Source organism: Vulpes vulpes, chromosome 2, assembly GCF_048418805.1.
Source record: "Vulpes vulpes isolate BD-2025 chromosome 2, VulVul3, whole genome shotgun sequence".
Lineage (NCBI taxonomy): Eukaryota > Metazoa > Chordata > Mammalia > Carnivora > Canidae > Vulpes > Vulpes vulpes.
Window position 1 is genome coordinate 152,257,186 of NC_132781.1, and position 27,726 is coordinate 152,284,911.

General features: G+C 41.0%; 1 protein-coding gene across 2 annotated transcripts; it reads right to left on the reverse strand.

Moving 5' to 3' along the window:
* Positions 1–1,047: 1,047 nt before the first annotated feature.
* On the reverse strand, positions 1,048–27,282 carry FAM76A (family with sequence similarity 76 member A). Of its 2 annotated transcripts, XM_072750593.1 has the most exons (9): positions 27,053–27,282; positions 25,717–25,781; positions 21,714–21,768; positions 20,852–21,004; positions 17,866–18,020; positions 12,976–13,062; positions 6,645–6,780; positions 3,871–3,972; positions 1,048–3,353 (listed from the first exon to the last, which is right to left on the reverse strand). In XM_072750593.1, the coding sequence occupies exons 1-9, from the start codon at positions 27,131–27,133 to the stop codon at positions 3,267–3,269; spliced, it is 921 nt and encodes a 306-aa protein (XP_072606694.1). In that variant the 5' UTR covers positions 27,134–27,282; the 3' UTR covers positions 1,048–3,266. The 2 variants fall into 2 exon arrangements, with proteins under 2 accessions (XP_072606694.1, XP_072606695.1); XM_072750594.1 differs by lacking the exon at positions 12,976–13,062 and having other exon boundaries at positions 27,053–27,237.
* Between the last annotated feature and the right edge of the window lie 444 nt (positions 27,283–27,726).

The window sequence follows — 27,726 nt, forward strand, 5'->3', positions numbered from 1 at the left end:
GAACACCCATTATTAATTTTAAAACCTACCAGTGCCAAAGTTTCAAACTAATACATTCCTTTCCTTCTTGAGATGGCATCTCAAAATCCTTTCATATATACCTTATAAAGATTCATCCTGTATTATATTTTGAAAATTAATGGTGAGGGACGCCTGGGTGGCTCAGCAGTTGAGCATCTGCCTTCGGCTCAGGGCATGATCCCACGGTCCCAGGATCGAGTCCCACATCAGGCTCCCTGCATTGGAGCCTGCTTCTCCCTCTGCCTATGTCTCTGCCTGACTCTCTCTCTGTGTCTCTTATGAATAAATAAAATCTTTAAAAAAATTAATGAATACAAAATCAAGGAACAATGGTGTTGTCCAGTATTTCATAAATGGAAGCCCCATGAGGACAGTAATTTGTCAATTTTCTTCACTTCTGTATCTTCACTGCCTAGCATAGGATTTATAACAAAGCAAGCACTTAAACTGGAAAATAAAATCATAGAACAAAAAAGAGAATGAGTTTATTCTCTGATGGATATGAAACTCCCTATTACCACAGTTCAGCTTTATTCTTTTATTTATTATTTATTTATTTATTCATGAGAGACAGAGAGAGAGAGAGAGAGAGAAAGACAGAGAGAGGCAGAGACACAGGCAGAGGGAGAAGCAGGCTCCATGCAGGGAGCCCGACATGGGACTCGATCCTGGGCCTCCAGGATCAGGCCCCGGGCTGAAGGTGGTGCTAAACTGCTGAGCCACCTGGGCTGCCCCTTATTTTTTATTAAAGATTTAATTATTTATTTGACAGAGAGAATACAAGCAGGGGGAGCAGCAGGCAGAGGGAAAGGAAGCGGCAGGCAGGGAGCTCCATGCAGGGCTCAATCCTAGAAGCCTGGGATTATTATCTGAGCCAAAGGTGTTCACAACCAAATGAGCCGCTCAGGCGCTGCCACAGTTATGCTTTTAATTGTTTAAGTCTACAAGACAAAATGTTTTCTAGGCTGAAGGACATAATGGGATATGTCCATTGGTAAACCAGGAATCATCACCGAACCATTGTACTTGAGTCAATATTTTTATTAACACACATTTTTCAAAGTTTGTACAAACCAAAACATTCCTGTGTTTCAAAATGTCCATTATACAAACATACAAATGAACAAAAGGTGTTACCAAAAGTTAGCTACTCAATTTCATGGTAAAACAGTGTCATGATTTTTAAAAACCAAAATTTCAAGACTGAGGTTTCTTCCTTCATCTTTTGGAACTTGTGGAAAGTTAGAAAATGTGTGAATCTGCTTTATATTAAATGCCAAGACCTTAAAAAAAGATTTAGTATAAAACTAAGTATGTGTTTTTATATTGTCACTTCATGAAACAGAATTTCTCAAGTCTTCCAAATTAAAAAAACCCCAAAAACCATGACTGTTAACGTTTTTCCACAATCATTTCCCCATAGTTAAACGTAAATGCATCTGAAAAATATTATCTGACAATTTATCTTTACCTAAAAGTTTCTCATTCAAAAAGTTACAAAACTATTTAGCACTGCCATTTCCCTTGCTTAGAAGGGAAAATGACCTCCCCTACTAGAGTGAGATTGAAGCAACATGGTCCATTGTTTCTTCTCAGAAAGAAGCTACCTATTTCCACATCTCTGTCCAATTCTGTGCATGGCTCCACTTGTGAGAATGTCCTCACAAATTATAAGCATCTGCCTCTAGGAAATGCCTAGCACGTTACACTGACTGCTTACAATTTTGGTACACTGAGGTACAAATGTCATCTGCCCTCGTGGTTACCTCTAGCCGTAGTACCCCTCCCCTGTGCACTAATTCCAAGGTAGTTGATTTTACTGTGTTTCGTGGCACATTACACATCTCCCATTTCTTTCACAAACATCCCACAGAGGACCTGAGAGAATGGCTAGAAGTGTAAATCTATCTCCTCTCCTGGAAAAGTAAATCCATGTGCCTATTGGGTCAAGAAGGGAAAACAGGACACAAACAATTCTAGCTGAGGCCAAGCTGCTTCTGACAAGCACCTGTTTTCAATACATTTCTGTTAAAAGCAGGGAGTGTACAGGCTGGGGTGGATGAGAAGGAGTGGGGAGAAGATACAGTGATATTATTTCTCCCAATCAGATTCAGAATCCATACTTGAGCAGCTTGCACTGACTCCCCAAATGCTCTGTAGTTCAAATATTATCTCATTTTGATCTGCTCATTAAAAAAAATGTTCTCTAACAACAGCCCAGTATAACAACTGATATAAGTAAAGGGTATTTTTCTTTTTTAAAAAGAAATGGCAGTGTGAGAATTTAAAATCAGTCACATAAAACAATCAAGAAAGGGGTAGAGGAGGGAAATGTCCAGTAAAACCTGGACAACCTTTCTTTCTGCCCTTATTTAAAAAGACAGACTGTTCAAATCTCCCTTAAGTATCTTCTTAAATGCTCTTCCAAGAAATCTTCCAAAAGGCACTTAACTTCATACTTATGCACTGAATTATTACACCTCAGCAATCATTTTTAAGACTCCAAGGTAACAAGAAAAGGTCTTATTCCTTTACTAAAAGGTAGAGAGTAGAACCTTTTTTTTTTTTTTAAAGAGGCATCACTTTTACAAGAACAAGCTAGGCTAATCATTATTCCTTTATCAAGAAAAAGTTTCTTTTTTTAAAAAATAAATAAAACTCTGGCTATACATAGTACAAAGTTCATACATAATATACCTGGAGAAAAACCCAAGAGTATACCCTGAAGCAAAAGATTTATTGGAGAGAGAAGGCCTCTTCCCTTGTACCAAGTCTTAAGGTGGCAGTTTTCAAAGTTCAGAGGATGGCAGTGATATGTAATTAATGCCAAACGATTTGCTCATGGGTATGGCAGGATGCAATGATGGACCAGAAAAAAAAAATTATTCTGCACATAACACTGAGCAGTGACCACCACACACACACACACACACACACACACACACACACACACACACACACACAAGAGTAGTACCCAAAGAGAGAGACAGAGTAGTATGGGGGTGGGTGGGGGGAGGAGTGAGAGTATGAGACAGAGAGCTTGGAACCCCAAACATCCAAGCATGCAGTCACGACACAGCATGAACCAGGTGTTTCCATTCAGCCCACTGCAATCCCACAAAGAAGGATAACTGTAATAAAATAGAGATTTCTTAAGAAAGCTTGCAATTCCCAGATAACAGCCAGGCCACCAACCCTAACCCAGAAAACCCCTTTGCTGTGGCTGGGAGCCTCCTTATGGTCTCTCATGGAGAAGTTATAGCTCCTGACTTCTCTGACTTCTTGCTCTTGGACAAGGCAGCTGCCTGCTTCAGGAGTTCTCGGTTTTTGGCCTAAACAAACAAAAAATCAGAAAAAGAAGGATGTTTTAACAGGACAGGACATGTTTTTCATGCAGATGCTAAGGCATACAATGTAGAGGGTCAGGAAGAAACAAGTTCTAGAGATAGAAAACAACAGAAAGCTCTAGGGCTTGGTTCAGGGGAAGAGAGTGTTTCCTGGAGGCTAATCAGCACACTTCAATCTCCTGGGATCCACTGTTACAAAAGGGTACTTTATGAAACACAAACAAACCAGAGTGCCTTAACGTGCTGGATAAACAGAATTCATAATCCAGACATCTGGAATCACATCTGGCTTACCCAAAAATCAAAACACACATTTATTAATTCCACTGTTTTTTGAGGGAAAAAGATCAGAATAAGCCAACCATGAAACAATAAAAGACAGCTACAAGGTGGATTAATGTGAATTTGTCAATACCCTGAGATAAAAAAGTCTGAAAGATAATCACTTAAAACACAATCAGCTAAATACACCAGGGTTATCACATAAAATAAGCAGACTCACCTGCAATTGCTCTGTGACTTCTTTGTGAGTTTTCTCCATCTGGTTCATTTTGGCTCTCATCTGAGATTCTTGGTATTGAAAATCAGCCTTCAACTCTGTGATCTGAGGGGGAAACAAAAAAGGCAGAGTGACCAGAAGAAATCTCTGTGTCCAATTCTGTGCATGGCTCCACTTGTGAGAATGTCAACAAAAAATGTTCTGATACCAAAGAACTAACGGTTTTCCAAATGAATGAAATCCAGGGCTCTCCTGAAGATCCAGAACTACATCAAAACCAGGGGATTCTGTATCCTATTTTTTCTAAAGATTTCCTGAAAATTACACAAAATCCTGACATATCATTTCTCATACTTCATCACTGGCAGGTTTTAAAGATTTTATGTATTTAATACATGCCAATAATCCTCCAAAAAATCAGTGATTATAATACAATATGACCGACGGTTTGAGAGAAGCCAGGAGAATAACAGCTGTTGCCATTTATTGAATTTTTAACCTATTCTAGGCAAAATGTTTGAGAATATATACTATATATACAGATATACATGTAGTTTTTGTTTGTTTTAGTAATCTCTATACACAGCATAGAGCTTGAACTCACGACCTCAAGATCAAGAGTTGCATGCTTCTCCAACTGAGCCAGCCAGGTGCCCTAAACTGTTTGATTATATTATTTCAGTCTATCCTATGATAAACCTTTGGGAAGGCAATATTATTTTTCCCATTTCATAGATGGGAAAACTGAGGCTTAGAAAGGGTTAAAGTAACATGGCCAAGATCATACATGCTATCAAGTGGCAGAGCTAGAATTCAAACTCCAGGCCTTCTTCTATTGACTATGCTATTCAAGGAGCAAAGAGAGATGTCTAGGTTTTGGGGTTTTTTTTTTTTTTTTTGAGATTTTATTATTTATTCATGAGAATACACAGAGAGAAGACAAAGAGAGAGAGGCAGAGGCACAGGCGGAGGGAGAAGCAGGCTCCATGCAGGGAGCCCGAAGTGGGACTCAATACAGGGTCTCCAGGGTCACACCCTGGGATGAAGGCAGGTGCTAAACTGCTGAGCCACCCGGGCTGCCCGAGAGATGTCTATGTTGAGAAGTGTGAGCTGAGTTTTAAGGTACATGAGGTACAATTGGCACACAAGACAAGAAGAGCATCCAAGCAAAAGAAACTATATGGGCGTAGCCAGAAGATTTGAGGTAACCAACAACTTGTTCGAATGACTAATGAGCATGGAAAGTGGCAGGTGATGATGCTACAGAAAAGCAGGCATGAGGTAGGAGGACCTATGTTCCAAGCCAAGAAGTGTGACCTTGATCCTGAAAGTGATGAGAAACAACCTATTTGTTTTTGCTCCTTTTAAAAACCCAAACTTCGCAAAGTAATAGAAACAAGTGTTCATTTTATCTCTATTTTGCAAAATCCTTTTATGTGCCATTTTGACTTAGTCCATGAAGAAAATATACCTAAGTCCACTTTCATCTAACAGTCATGTAGTAAAGTGGAAAGAATGCTGGTCTCTCCCCATGAATCTCCACCTTACCAGCAGAAGAAAGCACAGGCTAGTAGAAAGAGCAGTAGTCAGAAAGACTGGAGTAACTCTGTTCTGCCATTTACTAGCTGTGTGATTTGGTACATCATTTAATATCTTTGGGTCTGTTTCCTCATCTGTAAAATGAGGTCGAAATTAGATTGAAAGAATGCATGTAAATATTTTAATATTATAAATGCCTTTGGCTAGCCATTCAGATTGAATCCTAGCAAGAAAACATACAGCCTCAAGGAAGAAAACACAACTAGGAGAAGGAAGCCTAAGAGGAAAAATATTGGAGGCTCCCTTCATCTATGACATGATAACAATAAATCCTCTCTCAAAGGGCTATTTTTTTTTTTAAGATTTTATTTATTTATCAGAGAGAGAGAGTGAGAGGGAGGCAGACACACAGGCAGAGGGAGAAACAGGCTCCACGCCGGGAGCCCGACGCGGAACTTGATCCCGAGTCTCCAGAACCACACCCCGGGCCAAAGGCGGCGCTAAACCACTGAGCCACCAGGGCTGCCCTCGAAGGGCTATTATGAGGATAAATGAGTTAATACGTGGAAAGTATGCAGAAGTGTTAGGTACACAGTTAAGTATCCAATAAAAGTTAGCTATTATTGTTATTAATATATTAAGACAAAAATGAGATATTCTTTACGAACCCAATAAGATAAATAGACCTGAATAGAAGAAGGATTTTAAAAAATTCCCTTAAAGAGGGAGAATAACTGTTAGACCAGAGTAAGACTTTACTGAAGATACTAATGTGTTTAAAGAATGGGTCACTCAGGAAGGGAGTTGTCAGTAATGGAAGCAAAGTGATGTAAGAGTCCATGGAGGAAGGCCTACCTGAACATTGTCCAGGAAGGAGGGAGACCTGGCCCACATATTTTGAGTATTAGTGTCCCACAGATATAGCCATCCCAATAATAGAGATGGAGACATCAGATTCTCTTAGCCTGAGAGCATTAAAAATTCCAATTATATAACTACCTCCTCTTGTCCCGACTCCATGCTTATTCAGCACCTTCTGATTACAACCTTCCAAAGCAACTCATGCTGAGAATAGCAGTAGTGAGTTATGCCCCCACTGTGAATTAAGAGGGGCACTGTCGTTTTAATTGGTCAGTACCAAATAAATATCAGTTAAACAAGAGTTAGCACCGTGCCCTATTGCACCACATGCTTATCCTTGCATCATTCTGGCCTGAACGGTATTAACAAAACTGTACCTTCTTCTCTTTCTCTAAAATCATTTGATCCTTTTGATGCAGCATCTTCTTCAAAGTGGCCACTTCTTCCTTCAGCTGGGCAATGATGACAAAGTGGTCAGTGCCTGGTGAGTCCAGAGCCAGGTCTGGGGAAAAGCTGAGTAGAAATATAGAGGGGGAAAAATAGTAACTTGGAGGGATAAACCTTTTTCTACTTGAGGACACACCACAGGCCACTTGACTACAAGCTCAAGGGTAAGAACAACTATTTGAATTCCCAGTGGTAAGCACAATGCTCCATATATGCCAGACTCAACAGAATTTGCTAAACTGTACCGGCAAGGTGATCATGACTACACCAACCAAATCAAAACCCATAGCATTTCTGCAGCATCTCCTCTCACATTCAAGATGAAAACAAATGCATTTTCCAAAGCCAAAGACATTTTGTTTCAGGTGCACTGAAAATCCCCAATTATTCATGGATGAAACAGTAATTTTTTTGTAATTAAATAATTACCCTAGAATCTGGATAAGTTATCAATTGTAAGCTCATGTATTTTTCTTTTAGAGCTCCCCACAGAGCTCATCTTTTGGTTATTTTCTGCCCCAAAGCTTTATGATGTGGTACAACTGCTAAAAAGCTGTCGCATGGGGTGCCTGGGTGGCTCAGTCAGTTAAGTGTTTGATGTTGGGCTTCTGGCTCAGTGGAGTGTCTACTTCTCCCTCTGTCCCTCTCCCAACTCATTTTTTTCTCTCTCTCTCAAATAAATAAACACACACACATACACACACACACACACACACATACACACACACACCCCTACTGCATTCCATACCAGGAGCAGTCAGTCCCTTTTAAATTAACAGGAAGGAAGCCAACTTCCCCTACATTGCAACTGGCCTGTTGACCACCACTTCCAGTATCAAGAATTCAATGATATTTAGTTAGAAAAGGAACAAAGAGGTGGGAAACCCAGAGTCACACCACAACCTGGATTTTCAACAGATTCTTCTCAGTAACAGTACCTGAGCACTTCATTTTTCCAAAGTGCCAAGTGAACTCTGTCTTTTTAGCAGTGTCTTCTAACCAGGCCCAGTGCCAGGGAATCTAACCTGTAAAACCCTGAAATTGTACATGTAATTCAGTGTATACATATAATGAGTGGTTTTTAGGGTGAGACTCCATAGCTTTCCCGGTTGGTCAGAGATGTCTTAAACTCAAAACAAGTTAAGGAATCATTGCCATGAAAGTCATATCCTGTCAGTGTCCAGAGTCTTCCCAAAGCTGGCTCTTACTCTTCCCAGGGCAACCTTTTTTTTTTTTTTTTAATAATTTTTATTTTATTTATTTATGATAGGCACACAGTGAGAGAGAGAGAGAGGCAGAGACATAGGCAGAGGGAGAAGCAGGCTCCATGCACCGGGAGCCTGACGTGGGATTCGATCCCAGGTCTCCAGGATCGCGCCCTGGGCCAAAGGCAGGCGCCAAACCACTGCGCCACCCAGGGATCCCCCCAGGGCAACCTTTAAAGTAAAACACAAACCTGTTTTTCCTAAGCAGACACTGGAATATTAATTCCCAGCTCCCTATATCAATATAGCAATGACTCTAGTTCCCCCTTGCTGTTGGTTCGTTCCTATTTCTTGAATTACATCTAATAACCAGTATTTCCCTATTTAGGTAGAAACTCCAAAGGGCAAGCAGAATCACTGGACATCCTCATAGTTACCAAACATTTCTATGACTAGAAGACACAGTCCATTGATAAGAATATTCTCTCTTGGGATGCCTGGGTGGCTCATTGGTTTAGCGTCTGCCTTCGATTCAAGTCGTGATCCCAGGGTCCTGGGACTGAGTCTTGCATCAGGGTCCCTCTGCCTGTTTCTGCCTCTCTCTGTGTCTCATGAATAAATAAAATCTTAAAAAAAAAAAAAAAGAAAGAATATTCTCTCTCGGTATACATGAAGCACACGAGGAGAATGTCAGAAGAATGTACCAGTGCTTTCATAAATGATGAATGTCCAGAATTACTGGGTGACAAAAAGTAATAAATGTCATATAATAAAACAAGGCACGCAGGAGAAAATACTGAAGGAACCCATCAAAGTCTCCACCAATTTCAATACCTGCCAAGGGACTTTCTACCCTCAATCCAAAAGAATTTACTTAAACCCATAACCAGAATTAAAATGAAACAGAGTAATGGGGTAGTATAAATCTTGGGGTCCCAAAAATGCCCTTCTCTATTTGCTTCTTGAGAGGATTCTTTCCATACCAATATGTTACTGACAAGACCAGTTGTGTTTATCCTGTGTTACGGCCTGACCTTTCTAACTTTCTAAGCTTTTTTTTTTTTTTTTTTTTTTTTTGCTGGAAATCAAATGAAAACAGATGGCTAGGTTATCAAGGCAGAAAATCAGATTCAGTCTCTTTCCAAGTATCTCTAATGAGAAGGAACTCACTATTTCTCTAGGAAGCTTCTTGTCTTTTCTAAACCTTTTATTTATTTATTTATTTTTATTTATTTATGATAGTCACAGAGAGAGAGAGAGAGAGGCAGAGTCACAAGCAGAAGGAGAAGCAGGCTCCATGCACAGGGAGCCCGACGTGGGATTCGATCCCGGGTCTCCAGAATCGCGCCCTGGGTCAAAGGCAGGCGCCAAACCGCTGCGCCACCCAGGGATCCCTAAACCTTTTAATATAAGACCTCAAAGACCACACAAAGTAAGGCTAATCTTTCAGGCATACTTCAAATGCAGAATGAAATAAAACAATGAAGAGGGGTGCCTGGTTGGCTCAGACAGTGGAACATGTGACTTGATCTTGGGGTTGAGAGTTCAAGCCCCACACTGGGTGTAGAGATTACTTAAAATAAAAATCTAGGCAGCCCGGTTGGCTCAGCAGTTTAGCGCCACCTTCAGCCCAGGGCCTGATCCTGGAGACCCAGGATCAAGTCCCACGTCAGGCTCCCTGCATGGAGCCTGCTTCTCCCTCTGCCTGTGTCTCTGCCTCTCTCTCTCTCTCTCTGTCTCTCATGAATAAATAAATAAAATTTAAAAAAAATATGAGGAAAGGAAAGGAATGTCCTTTAGAAACAATAAACCACAAGGTGAGCCTGGGCGTCCCATTGTTGAGAGTGCTTTATTATCAACAGAACAAACAAAAAAAGTAGCTGGTATATTTTCTCTGGTAAGGAAAGATAGAAATGAACTCAGATTTTCCTCAAATTGAAGTTTTTCCTACAATGTAACAAACTAGAATATATGAGAGGGAGGCTATGAATTCTGCAAGATACTTAAAAAAAAAAGGCAAAAAGCCATTTTAGAAGTACAAAACTATTCAAGAGATACCTGGGTGGCACAGCTGGTTGGGTGTCTGACTCTTAGTTTCAGCTCAGGTCCTGATCTCAAGGTCAGGAGATTGAGCCCTACATCAAAGTCTGCACTCAATGCAGAGTCTGCTTAGGACTCTCTCTCCCTCTGGACCTTCTGCCCCCTGAATAAATAAATAAAAATCTTTAAAAAAATAAATAAAACTATTCAATTAAAGGTTTTATAAAAAACTTAGGGGTGCCTGGGTAGCTCAATTGGTTAAGCATCTGACTTCAGCTCAGGTCATGCATGATCTCAGGGTCCTAGGATCAAGCCCCATGTCAGGCTCCATGCTACTGTGTAATCTGCTTCTTCCTCTCCCTCTCCTTCTGCCCCACCTCCTGCTCATATATGCTCTCTCTCTCAAATAATAAAATCTTAAAAAAAAAAAAAAAAAAAGAAAAGAAAACCAACCTAAAGCGATGCATTCTTCCTGTATGATACGGAAGGTTAATGGAGAAGTAAAAAGAAGAGAAAAAAAAAAAAATCAAACATGCCTCAAAACTTATAAACTAAAAAACAAAACAAAACAAAACAAAACTTACAAACTAAGAGAGGAGAATGTGGGAGAACAGCGAGGTGAATGGAAAGTTGTCAGGGAGAAGCCTGCAAAAGACAGGAGGGGATGACAAGAGCAAAGAAAAGAGCATATGTGGATATTTTTTTTTTAAAGATTTTACTTATTCATTCATGAAAGAGAGAGAGGCAGTGACACAGGCAGAGGGAGAAGCAGGCTCCATGCAGGGAGCCTGATGTGGGACTCGATCCCCAGACTCCAGGATCACACCCTGAGCCAAAGGCAGATGCTCAACCGCTGAGCCACCCAGGCGTCCCCATATGTGGATATTTTAAAAGTGGGGCCAGGAAAGTAGACTGTGATGCACTGAAAATGGGGAGGCAGCTACAGTGGAGCGCTCAGAAGCGAGCCTGTTTACATCTGGTACAGAAGTGAATTCAAGACAGATACTCAAAAAAAGACTAGGGCTTTGCATGACATTACAAAGGGGCCATCAAAAAAAGGCTTGCCAGAATGTTTTCAAAGTAAGGGGCGCCTGGGTGGCTCAGTCAGTTGGGTGTCCCACTCTTGGTTTCCACTCAGGTTGTGGAATCCAGCCCCATGCAGAGCTCCATGCTCAGTGAGGAGTCTGCTCAAGATTCTTTCCCGCTTTACTTCCCACTATGCGTATGCACACACTCACTCTCTCTCTAAAATAATCTTTAAAAAAATGTTTTCAGAGATGCGTGGGTGGCTCAGTGGTTGAGCATCTGCCTTCAGCTCAGGGCATGATCCCAGAATCCAGGATCAAGCTCCACACGGGGCTCCCTGTGAGAAGCCTGCGTCTCCCTCTGCCTATGTCTCTGCCTCTCTCTGTGTCTCTCATGAATAAATAAATAAATCTTCAAAAAAAAGAAAACTTAAGTTTAGCTTTGTATATCCAAAGCAATACAGCCAGAATAATGGCAGTATCTTAAGAACAAAAGCTCAAAGGTAAACTTTAAGGGCTCATTGGCTCAACTAAAGGTTTTTTTCAGGTCATTCATATACTGTCTGGGTCATAAATGAGCACAAAATAGAAATGATGAATCTAAATGCTCTGAGTCTTGGCCTAGACCTCTAAAAAGGCAGGAATCTCAGAAAGGTTCACCCCGCGCCCCCCCCCCCCAAAAAAAGAAAGGTTCACCCCTTGACATGGTTTTTGGAGGATCATGCACCCTGGCAGAAGTGATGGCAATCTTCACAATGGCCAGAATATCTACTGAGAGAACACTGAAGCTGACCAGAAAAGATGGTCTTCATAGTTCCTTCCCCAATATAATTTGAATACATAAGTCCAACATTTCCAGAAGGTTCATTTCAAGAAATACAAATCAATGATACTAGAGGATAAAAAGACCTTGTAGTGGTGACTGGGTGGCTCAGTCGGTTAAGCACATGACTTGGTTTTGGCTCAGGTCATGATCTCAGGGGTTTTGGGATTGAGTCTTGTGTTGGCCCTGTGCTTAGTGGGAAGTCTGCTTGAAGATTCTCTCCCTCCGCCCCTCCTCACTTCACTCTCTCTCTCTCAAATAAATCAATAAATCTTAAAAAGAAAGAAAGAAAGAAAGAAAGAAAGAAAGAAAGAAAGAAAGAAAGAAAGAAACCTTGTAGAATCTGAAAGCAAGTTAATAAAAAAGGTAACAGGAAAGAATAAATTTCACAAGTGCTCTGTGCTCCCCTAAACAAAAGCCCTGGTAAGCCTATGTGCTACTCTACTCCCATACCTACCACTGGCCGGGAAGGAGAACTGACACTGGGAGTTTTCAGAATGGAGATGATTCCAAGGATTTTGGGGGAGAGTATGTCAGTGTCTCACTGGGCCTGGGATGCAGAAACAGAAAAATGGGTGGCCCCAAGACTTGGTTGGGAAGCAGTCACTGCACCAACATGGATGGGGCACTCTAGATATTGGGATAAAGTAGCTTACAAGAGAAAGCATTGCTCAGAAGGAGAGGGGAAAGCAACAAATTAAAATATACATTTAAACAGGTTTAAAAATAAGTAAAAATATTTAAATACATCTTGTTCTCTGCTGATTTGGTATCTGCACTCACAGACTAAGCAATACTGCCTAAATTCCAAATTGTCACTGCTCCACCTCTCAAGACCAACTCCTGCCCTGCCTGGAGGAGGCCACAGGCACAGATCAAAGTAAAAAGCATATAGCTCCTAACTTCTTAGAATTAGTGTGGGGGAGTTATTTGTGGACTATAGAATTCAGTTGCTGTTAAATCCAGTTATATGTGTTTGTCTTTTAATGACAGGATTAGAGTTATAAACAAATATCGGCACTGCTTATTCACAAGCTATCAAGTGGCTAATGTAATGTTCCTCAGAGCCTCAATAACAATCCTAGATAAGGTCCAAGGCATACCCTATTTCAGGAACTGTATATGCAGCACCTCAAATGGAAGGATGTACACACACCAACTGGCTTACCTGTCTCCATTAGTTGTGATTGACTCAAACTTGGATTTTTTCTTTGGGATTTCATTTTGAATTGAAGACGTAGAAAGTGTTTTCTGGCTTTTAATGCAAAAATAGATACACATTAGAAATCAAAGATTTATAAAACACCACAATAAAAGTTTGTTAAATGGGACCAACATATCATAGCTCTTCCATACAGTTATTCTTGATTACTAAAATCTACCATGGTATTGATTTCATAGGTCTTATAGGTGCATGGGCAGCTCACTTTCACAGGCTCCCCCCCGCCAAATTCTTAGCTTTAATTAAATATTACCTACTTTATTAACAACCTATTAAAATTTTAGTAAGAAGTATAATCTACTTTATAGTTAAAAAGTAATCTTCTAAAACATTTTTAAATTTTTTTAATTTTATGTAGGATCCATCCCCAAAGTGTGGCTCAAATTCATGACCCTGAGATCAAGAGTCGCACACTCCACCAACTGAGCCAGCCACCCCTTAAAAAGTACTTTTACATTTAATGATTCATATGCACCTCCAATTCTGTGAGGTATATACAAGGTACTATTTCTAGTCTGCAGAAACTGATGCTCATCAAGGTTATCTGAACTACCCAAGGATATACAGCTAGTCAACAGTGAAGCTGGGACTAGATACCAGGTTGAACTCCTAGTCCAATTCTTCTTCACAACAATTCTGTGAATCTAATGAGTCCCACAACACCACTAAAAATCATTTTGGCCCCAGTGAGTTCATCCTCAAGTAAGACCTTTTCTTACTTGATCTCTTCAATAATTGATACCACTGACCTTGCTAACCTTCTCCCCTTCCAACTATATCGAGGAATAACTGACAAACTATATATGTAAGGTATATAATACGACAGTTTGATATACATATATGCTATGGTATGATTACCAAGATTAAGATAATTAACACATCTATCACCTCACACAGTTACCTTGTTTTTCATAGCAATCTACTCTCAGCAATTTTCAAATATATAATACCATTTTTAAAAAGATTTTATTTATTTATTCATGAGAGATACACAGAGAGAGGCAGAGACATAGGCAGAAGAAGCAGGCTCCCTGTGAGGAGCCCAATGTGGGACCTGATCCCAGGACCATGGGATCATGCCCTGAGCCGAAAGCAAATGCTCAACCACTGAGCCACCCAGGGGTCCCTATAATACCATATTAATAGTCACTCTGCTGTACATTAGATCCTCAGAACTTTTTCTCTTTTTTTTTTTAAGATTTTATTTATTTATTCATGAGAGACACACGGAGAGAGAGGCAGAGACACAGGAAGAGGGAGAAGCAGGCTCCACGCAGGAAGCCAATGTGGGACTCGATCCTGGGACTCCAGAATCATGCACTGAGCCAAAGGCAGACACCCAACCGCTGAGCCACCCAGGCATTCCCAGAACTTTTTCTTCTTATAACTGAAAGTTTATATATCCTTTGACCTAACCTCCCCACTTCCCACTTTCCTCAGCCCCTGGCAACCACCATTCCAGTTTCTGTTTCCATGAAATTGGCTTTTTTTTTTTTTAAGATTTATTTATTTATTCATGAGAGACACAGAGAAAGAGAGAGAGGCAGAGACACAGGTAGAGGGAGAAGCAGGCTCCTCGTAGGAGCCCGATGTGGGACTCAATTCCAGATCCTGGGATCACGACCTGAGCCAAAGGCAGCCGCCACCCAACCTCTGAGCCACCCAGGCGTCCCTGAAATTAGCCTTTTAAAAAGATTTCACGTAGAAGTGATACCACACAGTACGTGGGGGGGGGGGGGGGGGGGGGGGGGGGAGTGTGAATATATTTTCTTTATCCATTCAACCACTGCAGAACATTTACATTATTTCCATCTCCTGGCTATTACGAATAAAGGTGCAGTGAACATAAGGTGTAAATATCTCTTCAAGATACTGATTTCATTTCCTTTGCCTATATACCCAGGAATGACTTCTGGATCAAATGATAGTTCTGTTTTTAATTTTTTGAGGAACCATCATACTGTTCTGCACAATGGCTGTACCAATTTACATTCCTACCAATGGTATATAGGGTTCCCTTTTCTCCACAACCTCACCAACATCTGTTATTTCTTATCTTTTCCCTCCTTTCTTTTTTTTTTTTAAGGTAATCTCTACACCCAAAGTGGAACTCAAACTCATGACTCAGATCAGGAGTCACATGCTCTCCCGACTGAGCCATCCTAAAAGATGTGAGATATCTCATTGTGGTTTTGATGTGCATTTCCTTGATGATTAGTTTTTTTTTTTTTTTTTTTTTTTTATGATAGTCACAGAGAGAAAGAGAGGCAGAGACATAGGCAGAGGGTGAAGCAGGCTCCATGCACCGGGAGCCCGACGTGGGATTCGATCCCGGGTCTCCAGGATCGCGCCCTGGGCCAAAGGCAGGCGCCAAACCGCTGCGCCACCCAGGGATCCCTTCCTTGATGATTAGTGATGTTTAGCACCTTTGCATGCATTTATTGGCAATCTGTATGTCTTCTTTGGAAAAATGTCTATTCAAGTCCTCTGTCCATTTTTAAATTGGGTTATTCACTTTATTATTGAGTAGTATGAATTCTTCATATATTTTTTATATTAACCCTTTATCAGGTATATGGTTTGCAAATACTCTATCCTTCTTGAGTGCTTCTGGAGTTCTGTTCTCAGCCTCCAACTTGAATTGTATCATCCAAAAACGTGGTTTTAACAACTACTTACATGGGTTGGAAAGAGTGTTCCCTTAATGTGGTTTCATGGACTCTATCCTAGATTCTATTGAATTTAAAGCCTGGAGTAGAGCAGCAGGAATCCACACTTTATAACAACTTCTATTCCCACTGACTCTTATGTGCTACCAATGGGCCATATCCAAATCTTTCTTCTGAGTTCTAAGCTGAGCTCCCACAAAATAATAATTTTTGATCCTCTAAATTCAACTTTTTATTTTTATAATTTTAAAAAAGATTTTGAGAGAGAGACAGAGAAAGCACAAGTGGGTGGGGTGGGGAGCAGAGGGAGAGGGAGAAGCAGGCTCCCAGCTGAGCAGGGAGCCCCTTGTGGGGCTCGATCCCAGAACCCCGGGATCATGACCTGAGCTGAAGTCAGACACTTAACTGACTAAGCCACCTAGGTGCCCCACATACTCAACTTTTTAAAACTGAACTTCTCTTCTTCCTATATTCTCTCTCGGTTAGGAATCTACTATTTATCCAAGTAAAAAAACCTCAGAATTATCCTTTGCTTACCCAGCTCCTGTCCATCTACCTATTCATCAAATTATCTAAATTTCTCATAATTTTCCCTCTAAACTATTTTCCTGAATCTGTGTCTTTGACCTCTGGTGCTATGGCCTGAGTTGAGATTCTAGTATTAACATTTCTTACCCTGTACCTCTTACAAAAAAGCTTCTTAACTAGCCCCCAGTCTCTTTTTCTTCCAATGTATTCACTACAATAATCAGAGTTATTTTCTTTTTATGGACCACAGGATCAGGTTCATGCTCCTTAACACATCTTCCCTCAGTCACTTTTCACTTTACTCCCATTCCCTGGCTCCCAAACATAAGGTCCAGCAACATAAAAGGACTGCAGTTCCCCAGGGTTCCATATGGTCTCATGCCCTCCATGTCTCTGCAAACACTATTCCCTCAGCCTAGGATGTCTCTGCCCATTCCGTCTGACAATTCCAACTCATCCTAAAATCCAGCTCCAATACCAGCTCTTCTCTGAGCCTCTGTCTGTTGCCTGACTTCCCAAGGCAGTTAATTACTACTGCCTCTCATGCCTGTATCTTGATGTTTCCACTGTGGTGTTCATTGAATTATATTGCAATGATTTGATTACAGGCCTGTCTTCCCTACCAGACTGCATACTCTTGGTAAGCAGCATGATTCTTTTATTCATCTCTGCCTTCCTAGCACAATCCCTGGCCCATGGGAATACTTAATGTTTGCTAAATGAACAAAAACATAATGGTAACAATAACAAACAGTAACTAAAATATACTGAATGCTTCCTTTATGCCAGTGATAAAACTAACCACTATGCACGCACTATGTAATTTATCTTCACAACAATTCTATCAGGTGATATTATTTCCCTATTTTACTGATGAAAAAGCTTGCCCAAGATCCCACACAGAGAACCTGGTAGAGTTGGGATTCAATTCAGAGCCAGAACTCTTAACAAAAACTTCAGATACTCTGAAAGGAAGCTAAGACTGCAACGAAAGGACATCTTTTTGACTAGATCTCATCAGGACAAACCTAGAACATTAACCTCCTGGCCAAATGTGCATTAAAAAAGCTGCATCCAGGGGATCCCTGGGTGGCTCAGCAGTTTGGCGCCTGCCTTTGGCCCAGGGTGTGACCCTGGAGTCCGGGATCGAGTCCCCCATCAGGCTTCCTGCATGGAGCCTGCTTCTCCTCTGTCTGTGTCTCTGCCTCTCTCTCTCTCTCTCTCTCTCTCTCCCCCTCTCTCACTCTCTGTCTCTCACGAATAAATAAATAAAATCTTAAAAAAAAAAAAAAAAAAGCTGCATCCCTCAGAAAGTGAAATGTCCAATCCTCTGAGGAGATAACCCACTCCAAGGGTGAGGAGAACATCACAGAGAAAGTAGAACAAGTTCCATAAACTTTTTAGACACAATACAAACCAAGTCAGGAAATCCTGATACCTTTTGAATCTCACTGGCGCTTGGAAGACACATGAACTGTAAATTACGGTAAAGGAGATTCTTCCTAAGGATTCCTCCTAAGGCTAGTAACTAGAGAGAAAAGACTAGGAAAATGTACACCAAATGGTATCATCCCGGCTAATTGTGTTTCTATCCGACCAACCAGTACCTCTAGCCCCATCTTACGCATCTTGGGGTTACCTGTTATAATGGCTGCCACCACTCAGTCGATACTGTTCCTTCTCCTGGTGGCTGGCACGGGAAGAGCTGCTCAGATGTTTCCTCTGCTCTTTGGTCTTTTGAAGGACCCGTTTGTATGAAAGTGTGCACAGCCAACACAGCAATTTCCCATCTACCTGAGAGACAAAGAGACAAAGATAAAGATAAAGAAGAGGGAATGTAGTAGATGGGTACTACAGAATATAGGTATTGGGAGTTAGAACCTCCCAATTAACCTCAGATAACCCACTTAAGTCCCAATTAAGTCCCAATTCTGTCATTTATGTGGTACGTGAACTTAGGCAAGTCTTCTACCTCAATTAAATCTCCCTATGTCCTGTGAAGCAGTTACTGTTATTTCCCACTGGAAAAATGATGAAATTGACGCATAATAAAAGTAAGTAACTTGCCCAGGATCATTTTGCTAGCCCAGGGCTATGGGATTGCGAAGTTTATATTCCAATGATTATAATATTGATTCCTCCTGATTCCTAATACAGCTTCTCGGATTCAGGGGAAAGGTGCTCTGGTTGTCAGGCAGGAGTATTCTGATCATCCGGGATCCCTGGGTGGCTCAGAGGTTTAACACCTGCCTTCAGCCCAGGGTGTGATCCTGGAGTCCTGGGATCGAGCCCGCATCAGGCTCCCTGCATGGACCCTGTTTCTCCCCCTGCCTGTGTCTCTGCCTCTCTCTCTGTCTGTCTCTCATGAATAAATAAAATCTTAAAAAAAAAAAAAGTATTCTAATCATTGCAGAGTCATTGTAAATTAATGAATATGGTTAGCAAGAATCGGCTCTTGTGAGCCTAAGCATCTCCAAAGAGTACCTCTGGACACTGAAAAAGTTTCTGTACTATATTCTTTCATTAAAAGAATATTTATTGAAGAGAACAAATTGATAGTTGCCAGGGGTGGAGAGTGGGACATAGGTGAAATGAGTGAAAGTAGTGAAAAGGTATAAATTTCTACTTACAAAATGATTATAATATACAGTATGATGACTATAGTTAATAATACTATATTGCATATTTGAAAGTTGCTAAGAGAGTAAATCTTAAAAGTTCTCATCACAAGAAAAGCAATTCTATAACTGTGTATAGTGATAGATGTAAACTGGATTTATTGTGGTGATCAATTTCCAATACATACAAATATTGAATCATTATGCTATATATATGAAGCTAGTGTATGTCAATTATACCTCAAATTTAAGAATATATAAAATAATCACTTTTTCACTTTTTTTTTTAAGATTTTATCTATTTATTCATGAGAGACACAGAAAGAGAGAGAGACAGAGACACGGAAAGGGAGAAGCAGGCTCCATGCAGGGAGCCCAACGCAGGACTCGATCCAGGAACTCCAGGATCACGTTCTGGGCCAAAGGTGGTGCTAAACCACCGAGCCATCCAGGCTTCCCTCAGTCACTTTTCAAAAAGTAGAAGTACAAATTCTCACAATAAATAACAGCAAGTTGGAGATATATTTCAGATTAACATTTTGGCCATGTTTGGTAAAACAACTAAAAGGGAGAGGAAATAGTTCTCAATAAAAGTATCACTCTTATCAATCTAAGTATGCATGGATAAATTTGTTTACATAATATATATACTATAATACAAGGGGGGAACTCTCTATGTGCCAGATCACTGGAAATGTGGCAGAGAACAAGATGGACAAAGAGCTCATGTTCTAGTGCAGGTGGACAAACATAGAAGCAAATAAACAAGATAATTCCTCACAATGTTACGTGCTATGAAGGCAATATAACAAGGGGTGAGTAAGTTAGTAAGGGTCTCTGTGAAGAAGTGGCATCTGAGCTTGAGAAACCAATTAAGATGCTTTAGAGAATGATGTTATCAGGCAAAACGACAGCTAGCACAAAGGTGGGAATGACACTGGCACACCTGAAGGGCTGAAAGATAGCCAGTGTGGCCGAAATAGGCAAGGGGTGGGAGGTGTGATGTCAGATGAAACTGAGAGGCAGGTGTGGGCCATGCAGGCCAGAAAAGGGGTTTGGGTTTTATTCTAAGTGCAACTGGAAGCCACTGGAGGGTTTTTAACAGAACAAATCTATATCACTTTTATTCTACCAACATATCATCACTCCACATAGGGCTCTCCTCTATGTCATCTTGTGATTTTTAACTTCAACAGACAGAAACATTTAAAGAGTCATATAGTGAAACTGGTAATGTATCTTGCTTAAGTCACAATCTCTCCTTTATAGAATTAAATAAAATTTTGTGAAAAAACCACTTCACTTATATGGGATATTGACCACTGAAATTTAGATTCTTATGAAATACTAAATATTAGAATATATGAAATATTAGAATATAATGGCCTAGGGGTGCCTGGCTGGCTCAGTCAAAAGAACATGCAACTATTGATCTCAAGGTCATAAATTCAAGCCCCACCTTGGATGCAGAAATAACTTAAATAAATAAATACTTAAACATAGACATAGATATTTTTTAAAAATATAAAGAATTTAAATTTTTTTTTTAAAAAAGAATATAATTGTCCACATTTTGTAAATGAAGAAAACAAAGGCTGAAAATCTTCAAGGTCAATAAAAACTAGAAGAACTGAGAATTCTCTATTATAGGTCTTTTTTTTTTTTTTTTTTTTTTTTTTTAAGTAGGCTTTAAGTAGGCTCCACATCCAGCATGGAGCCTAACATGGGGCTTGAACTCATAATCCTGAGATCAAGACCTGAGCTGAGATTAAGAGCCAGATGCTCAACTAAGTCACCCAGGTACCCCAACCCCCTTTTTAAAGATTTTATTTTTAAGAAATATTTACACCCAACATGGGGCTCAAACCCATAATCCCAAGATCCAGAGTCATGTTCCACCAACTGAGCCCAACAGGCACCACTGTTTGACACAAGTGACCCACCTTAACTTCTCTGAAAGACAAAAAAAAAAAAAAAAAAAAAAAATCAACAGAAACAGAGATTTACCTTCTTTCTATCATCTTTCCTGTCAAATGCACACTGTTGCTTACACTGTTCACATGAATATGGTGGTCCATACTTCTTCTCTGAATTCGTGCATCGCTGACATTTGTTGCCAATAAATGCTGCAATTATGTTGCAGTACTGACAAGGTTTGGGCTTAAAGAGAAAAAAAGGTCAACTAAGTACATTATAAAATATGAGTGCATTTTTAAAAGCAATAATTCCTATTACACAGTTCATTAGTCACTGTAAAAATGTATTCCCAACTTCATACATTTCCTTCTATACCAATCAAATTCCTAACACTAAAGTGTTTTTCTGCACAGCTATTGATTTTAAAACAAACAAAAAAAAACAAAATCCCATTAGTGTATACACTGGGACTTCTATAAGAAACTCAACAGAACCCATGCTTTGAAGAAATCGGCATGTGCTTCCAAATTTCTCAAAAGGCCATTTTGCCATTATCATTTTATTATAGGTTAGGAGAATGCCTGAAGGACATAGTATCCAGAACCCTAACACTGAGAGACGAAAAAAAATCCATTCATCAAAATGAATAGTCAACTGCTACCAAACAAAGAGGTCACATTGTAAGATCCATCTTTGGACTCTTCTTTTCATACTGATTACTGAAGCTCTCAAAGAAAATTATGATGACAATCTTGCCATCATGACCATAAACACAGAACTCAATTTGAAGTATTAGCTAAGCTTATAAGCTCAAACACTAAATAAACTCTGAGAAAATATTTACCCATAACCAGTTCTACTAAAGATATGATAATTACATTAATAATCCACAGAATGTAAGGTTCCAAGAGGCCTGAGTATTCATTGTTCAGTACAGAGAAACCCCACTTACCGTTCCATATAACTGCACATTCTGAGCACATTTCTTGCATATTGTATTGGTTTTACTGTTAAGGAAAAAAGAGACACTTTTTTAAAAAAAAGAGGCTTTTATAAGAAAAAACTTGTTTTACTTACAACATCTGAAAACTGATTCCTCCTTAAGCCCACAGAATTTACTCATTGCTAAGTGCCAAGGAGATATGTGGTCTGGATACTTGGTTAACTGAAGGTTGAGTATCTGGCCACTAACTCTTTTATTAATTATCCAGATTATTAATTTTATTAGCTCAGATAAAATGAGACTTTCATTAAAATGGTGAGTTATGGGACAGCCCGGGTGGCTCAGCGGTTTAGCGCCGCCTTCGGCCCAGGGCGTGATCCTGGAGACCTGGGATCGAGTCCCACATCAGGCTCCATGCATGGAGCCTGTTTCTCCCTCTGCCTGGGTCTCTGCATCTCTCTCTCTCTTTCTGTGTGTCTCTCATGAATAAATAAAATCTTAAAAAAAAAAAAATGGTGGTGTTTTTTTTTTCCTAAAGATTTTACTTATTTATTCTTGAGAAACACAGACAGAGAGAGAGAGAGAGGCAGAGACACAGGCAGAGGGAGAAGCAGGCTCCATGCAGGAAGCCCGATGTGGGACTCGATCCTGGGACCCCAGGATCATGCCCTGGGCCGAAGGCAGGCGCTAAACTGCTGAGCCACCCAGGGATCCCAAATGGTGAGTATTTCTGATTATCACATCTCCAAGTATTACTAAACAAAATGATCAAATATGGACACAACTTTCAAAAGAATATTATGTTAGACTGAAATGGACTAGCAGTAATTCTCAATTTGGATAAACATCTGAGAAACCTGAGGTGAGAAATAAAGTATAATATATGTTTGGAATACAAACTTAGTAATTCTATCTATGTTGACTTTAATCTGTCTACACTCTCCTCTGTAAGGAAAAGCATAGGAAAATCCCAGATGTGAGGAAATAGATGCTATGACCAAATATTTTGTCAGTATTTCCAATTTCTCTAAGAACTAAGCACTGACAAAAATAAAAACGTCTTCTGTCTTGTGAAGGTCCAGAGGTCATAACATGACCTAAATATCAAAACTGATAAACTGCCTAGGGGAAAAAAATCATCTTCAAACAAAGTCTAATTCTTCACAAATGCTTGATGTGCAACAATAAACAATATTCTGGGGCTGAAAATAAAATCACATAAAAATCCAGTCTATAAGCTATTTTGTGATTATTTTCTCATAAAGTCCTATAAAAGTGACCATAAAGTTAAAACAAAGAAAAACCGCAAAGTAGAAAACATTTAAATAAAATGAAATATTCAAACGAAATAGTTTCCAGGGCAATTTTCTATTTTCTACCATTTTAAAGAGGCAGTACAAAGGGACACCTGGGTGGCTCCGCAGTTGGGCGCCTGCCTTCAGCTCAGGTTGTGATCCCGGGATCCAGGATCGAATTCCACATCAGGGTCCTTGCAAGGAGCCTGCTTCTCCCTCTGCCTGTGTCTCTGCCTCTATCTCTCATGAATAAATAAATAAATCTTGGGATCCCTGGGTGGCGCAGCGGTTTGGCGCCTGCCTTTGGCCCAGGGCGCAATCCTGGAGACCCGGGATCGAATCCCACGTCGGGCTCCCCGTGCATGGAGCCTGCTTCTCCCTCTGCCTGTGTCTCTGCCTCTCTCTCTCTCTCTCTCTCTGTATGACTATCACAAATAAATTTTTTTAAAAAATTAAATAAATAAATCTTAAAAAAAAAAAAAACAGGCAGTACAAGAAGTGCAGTGTATTTAAAGGAAACTTTTTAAAAAAGATTTCATTATTTATTCAATAAATATTTCAATATTTATTTGAGAGAAAGAGAGCATGTGAGTGAGAGAGACATAGTGAGCGAGCATAAGCAGAGGGAGGGGAAGACTCCCCAATGAGCAGGGAGCATGATGCAGGGCTCCATCCCAGGACCTGGGATCATGACCTGAGCCGAAGTCAGATGCTTAACCAACTGAGCCACCCAGGTGCCCCTAAAGGACGCTCTTTTAGAAAGAAGATTCACTTCAGTGATTCTGTGATGTTGAACATTTTGGTTTATACTTACATTTATTACTGAAAAAGTGGGATATATACATATACACACACACACACATACACACACACTCCTGAAATCTAAAAAAAAAAAACAAAACAAAAACTATTTCTATGATCCATCTTGAATCCATTTTTTTTTAATTTAATTTTTTAAAGTAATCTCTATACCCAAGATGGGGCTCAAACTTACAACCTGGAGATTAAGAGTTGCATGCTCCACCAACTGACCCAGCCAGGTGCCCTCTTCTTCAATCAATTTCTTTTTTTTTTTTAATCTACGATAGTCACACACACACACAGAGAGAGAGGCAGAGACACAGGCAGAGGGAGAAGCAGGCTCCATGCACCGGAATCCCGACGTGGGATTCGATCCCAGATCTCCAGGATCGCGCCCTGGGCCAAAGGCGGGCGCCAAACCGCTGCGCCACCCAGGGATCCCTTCAATCAATTTTTAAATGTGGTGTGAATTAATGGTTAAACTTCACGTCACACCTCACACCCAAAAATTAATTCAATATGGATCATAGACCCAAATGTAAAATCTAAAACTTCTAGAGTATGCTGCTAGAGTAGGTCCTGTATGTTTCCATTTCTATGAAGTGCTAGAACAGGTAAAACTAATCCATGGTGGAAAGGAAAATCAGAACCGTAGTTGTATGGGGAAGGCAAGAAGGCAAGAAGAAGAAGAAGTTGTAGGGATTGAGTGGGATGAAGGATGAGAAGACTCTCTGAGGGTGATGGTAATATTCTACATTTGAAAGGGTTTGGGGTTATACAGATGTATACTGTTTGCAGAACTCATCAAATGATGTACTCAAGATTTGAGCATTTCACTGTGTGCAAATTTTACCTCTAAAAAAATAAAGAACTATAAACAAATATCAGACTTCATTAGTGATATGCACGCTTAACTGTTTAGGATCAAATATACTGATGTCCACAACTTTAAAATGCATCATAAACAAGTTAATACACTGATGCGTAGATGCAAATACAGTAAATGTAAATTGTAGAATCTAAGTGGTGAGTATATGAGTGTTTATTGTCTAATTCTTTCAACTTTTTCTGGTTTGAAAACATCCATAATAAAATGTTGGGGAAAATGTTCCTGGAACTGAAATAAGACTGATTAAAACTAGGTTTCTAGGTCTATGTGTGAGCCAGCAAATAGGTCTCACCCTGAGTTAAGGAACTATTATTTACAGTTGCAGTCCCACAGAACTTACTGTACCAATAAATTACTTTGCTGCTATTGAAAGTCTTCCAAAGATTTGTGTTTACTCACACCTAAATGTTTTTCACATTTTTAAAAAAGAGATTTACATCAGGCAAATGAGTTTCAAGTGTGACTAGGGCTCACAAACCCTTTATCACAATTGTCACATTTTCTGGGACGCCTGGGTGGCTCAGTGGTTGAACCTCTGCCTTTGGTTCTGGGATCAAGTCCCACATCAGGCTCCCTGCATGGAGCCTGCTTCTCCCTCTGCCTTAGTCTCTTCCTCTCTCCTTCTGTGTCTCTCATGAATAAATAAATAAAATATTTTTTTAAAAATTGTCACATTTCCAAAAGTATCTTATTTTGGCTTATAAATTCTTGGAGCTCTGAATATAAACATACTGAAACAGGAGACTCATATTTTACTGTTGTGGTTTCTTAGTGTCATAAAGATTATATACACAATGTAAAATGATCAAGGATCTGAAAAAAGATAACTTTAAAAATTTAAGCAATCAACAGAGAACTAGGGAACAATATATGTATTTTGTATTTGTCCATGTGTTATAATGTAAAACTGCAGAATCTGTGTATAATGCAATCAATTACAGATCTGTCCATTGAAAAGCAGCTAATTACAGATTTTAAGAGGAAAAAGCCTATTAACTAACATCTTCATGGTCAACAAAAACTGTACCTCTCTTGCTGGTACTCAGTTCTACAGTAGGTGCACTTCACAACAGGGTGTGCAATCCGACATTCCTGAAATGAAATGAGGATATAATTTTAAAAGGCAGTCAGAAATGGCAACAGCCTTCAGTAGGAGGCAGAAGACCTAGGTACTATTCCCAGCATATCCACTGTGCTTGAGTGAGTCACTTGAACTTTCTGGGCCTTATTTTTCTCTTCTGTCATATTGGCATTACTAGGCTGCACTGATGTGAGAATTGAGAATTTATATGGAACTAGTCATAAACTATAAAACAAAAGTATGTATGAATAAGCCTCAGACAAGAAATCAGAAGCCCCAGATTCTAGTTCTGGTTCTGCCACTTGCACTGTTTGATTTTTTTAACAGGTTCACTTGTGAAATGAAAGTGCTAAATTTAAATCATTATTGCTTACCTATAACAAAGTTCCTTAAAATCAATATATATATTTCAAATATATATATATATATATATATATGGCCTAAAAAAGCCATATATATATATAATATATTTTTTAATCATATAAAATCTGAGCTCTCCTACAGGGTAAACAGTGACAAAATCATGGCCATTTGAGGCAATAGTGACATACAGTGATGAGTTACCCCTATCAGAGTCACAAACTCTGGATTATCTGGGACTATCTCAAAATCACTCTCAGGCCGGGTTGGTGACTTTAAACTGTCGCCTCACAGCATTTCTATTAAATAGGCAAAGCAGGATGAAGCAACTCAAACGATAAAAAGAACTTGGACCTTCAGGAATAAAAACTGAAGAGTAGTTGGTTAGGGCCAGGGGCGAAGGTCACCAACTGGATGCTGAAAAATCCTTTTGCTTTGTACGCTTCGCTGTGGGGCTTTTCTATAAAGCCTCGCCACCTCCAACTCTGAGACTGGCTGGAAAGTGCCCGCGAGGCGCCCGAGTTGGGAGACTCTCCTCCCAGGCAGCACCCAACTCTGGAGTTCAGTTCCCGGCGGGGCAGGGAGTCCCTCGGTCTGCAACCAGCGGCGGGGAAGCCAGCCCAGGATGGATCTCGGTGCGGCTGGTCGGGGGCGAGCAGAGGACCCGCTGTCCGCTCTCGGGACCTCAAGGGGTCCGAGAACAATCCCCTCGCGGTTGCTAAGCACCCGGACACGCCGGCCGCGGGGGCCCGGGAGTCCCCACGTGCCCCGCTGGCCCCCGGCGGAGCGGGTGAGGCGCCTCAGCTAGGCGGGCCTGCCACGCCCTGCCCGGGGGACCCCGCCGAACGGGCCCCGCAGAACAGGGGGCTCCGGGCCGCGCCTCCAGCGTCCCAGTTCCCGGCCGCCGCCCCAGCCCGCGCACCTTGCACAGCTGCTGCCCCTGAGACAGCGCCTCGAAGGGGAAGCGCTGGTGGCACTTGGTGCAGGCGTAGAGCGCCGCCATGTCCCGCCCGGGCCGCGCTCACCGCCCGGCCGGCCCGGCCCGCCGCTTTATCTGACAGTCTGAGGGACAAGCTGGCGGCGGCGGCGGCGGCAGGCTGCGGCTGCGGCAGGCGGGCGGGCCGGCGAGTGCGGGCGGATCAGGGCGGGCGCGGCGGCGCTCTTCGCCCGGTCACTGGTTCACCTCGACGTCCATCAAGCACGAAGGGGCGGAACACAGAGGTTATGACAACCCTGATTGGGTCGGGACTGGAGTACGCCACTTCTGACGCGCGCGGCCTCGATTATGTAAAGCGCAGTCACGCGGGGGCGCCACTAGGAGGTACCTTCTCCCGCCCGGGACCTCGGAAGCGCCCAGGCTCCGCCCACCTCGCTCTTTGTTCCCGCCCTCGCCCCGCCTCCCCCCGGTCGCGGTCGCAATCGCGCCTCTCGCGATACCTCCGCGGAGTTGTGATGTTTTGGTTTCCATGGAGCTGCCTTCTGGGAGTCGGAGGGGTGCGGTTGGGCGGAAAGCTGGGCATTGTTGAACTAGAACTCGGGCAAGATCCCGAGCCTGCAAAAGGGGTGTGTGCAGTTGGGGGTCTTGTAAAGAGAACA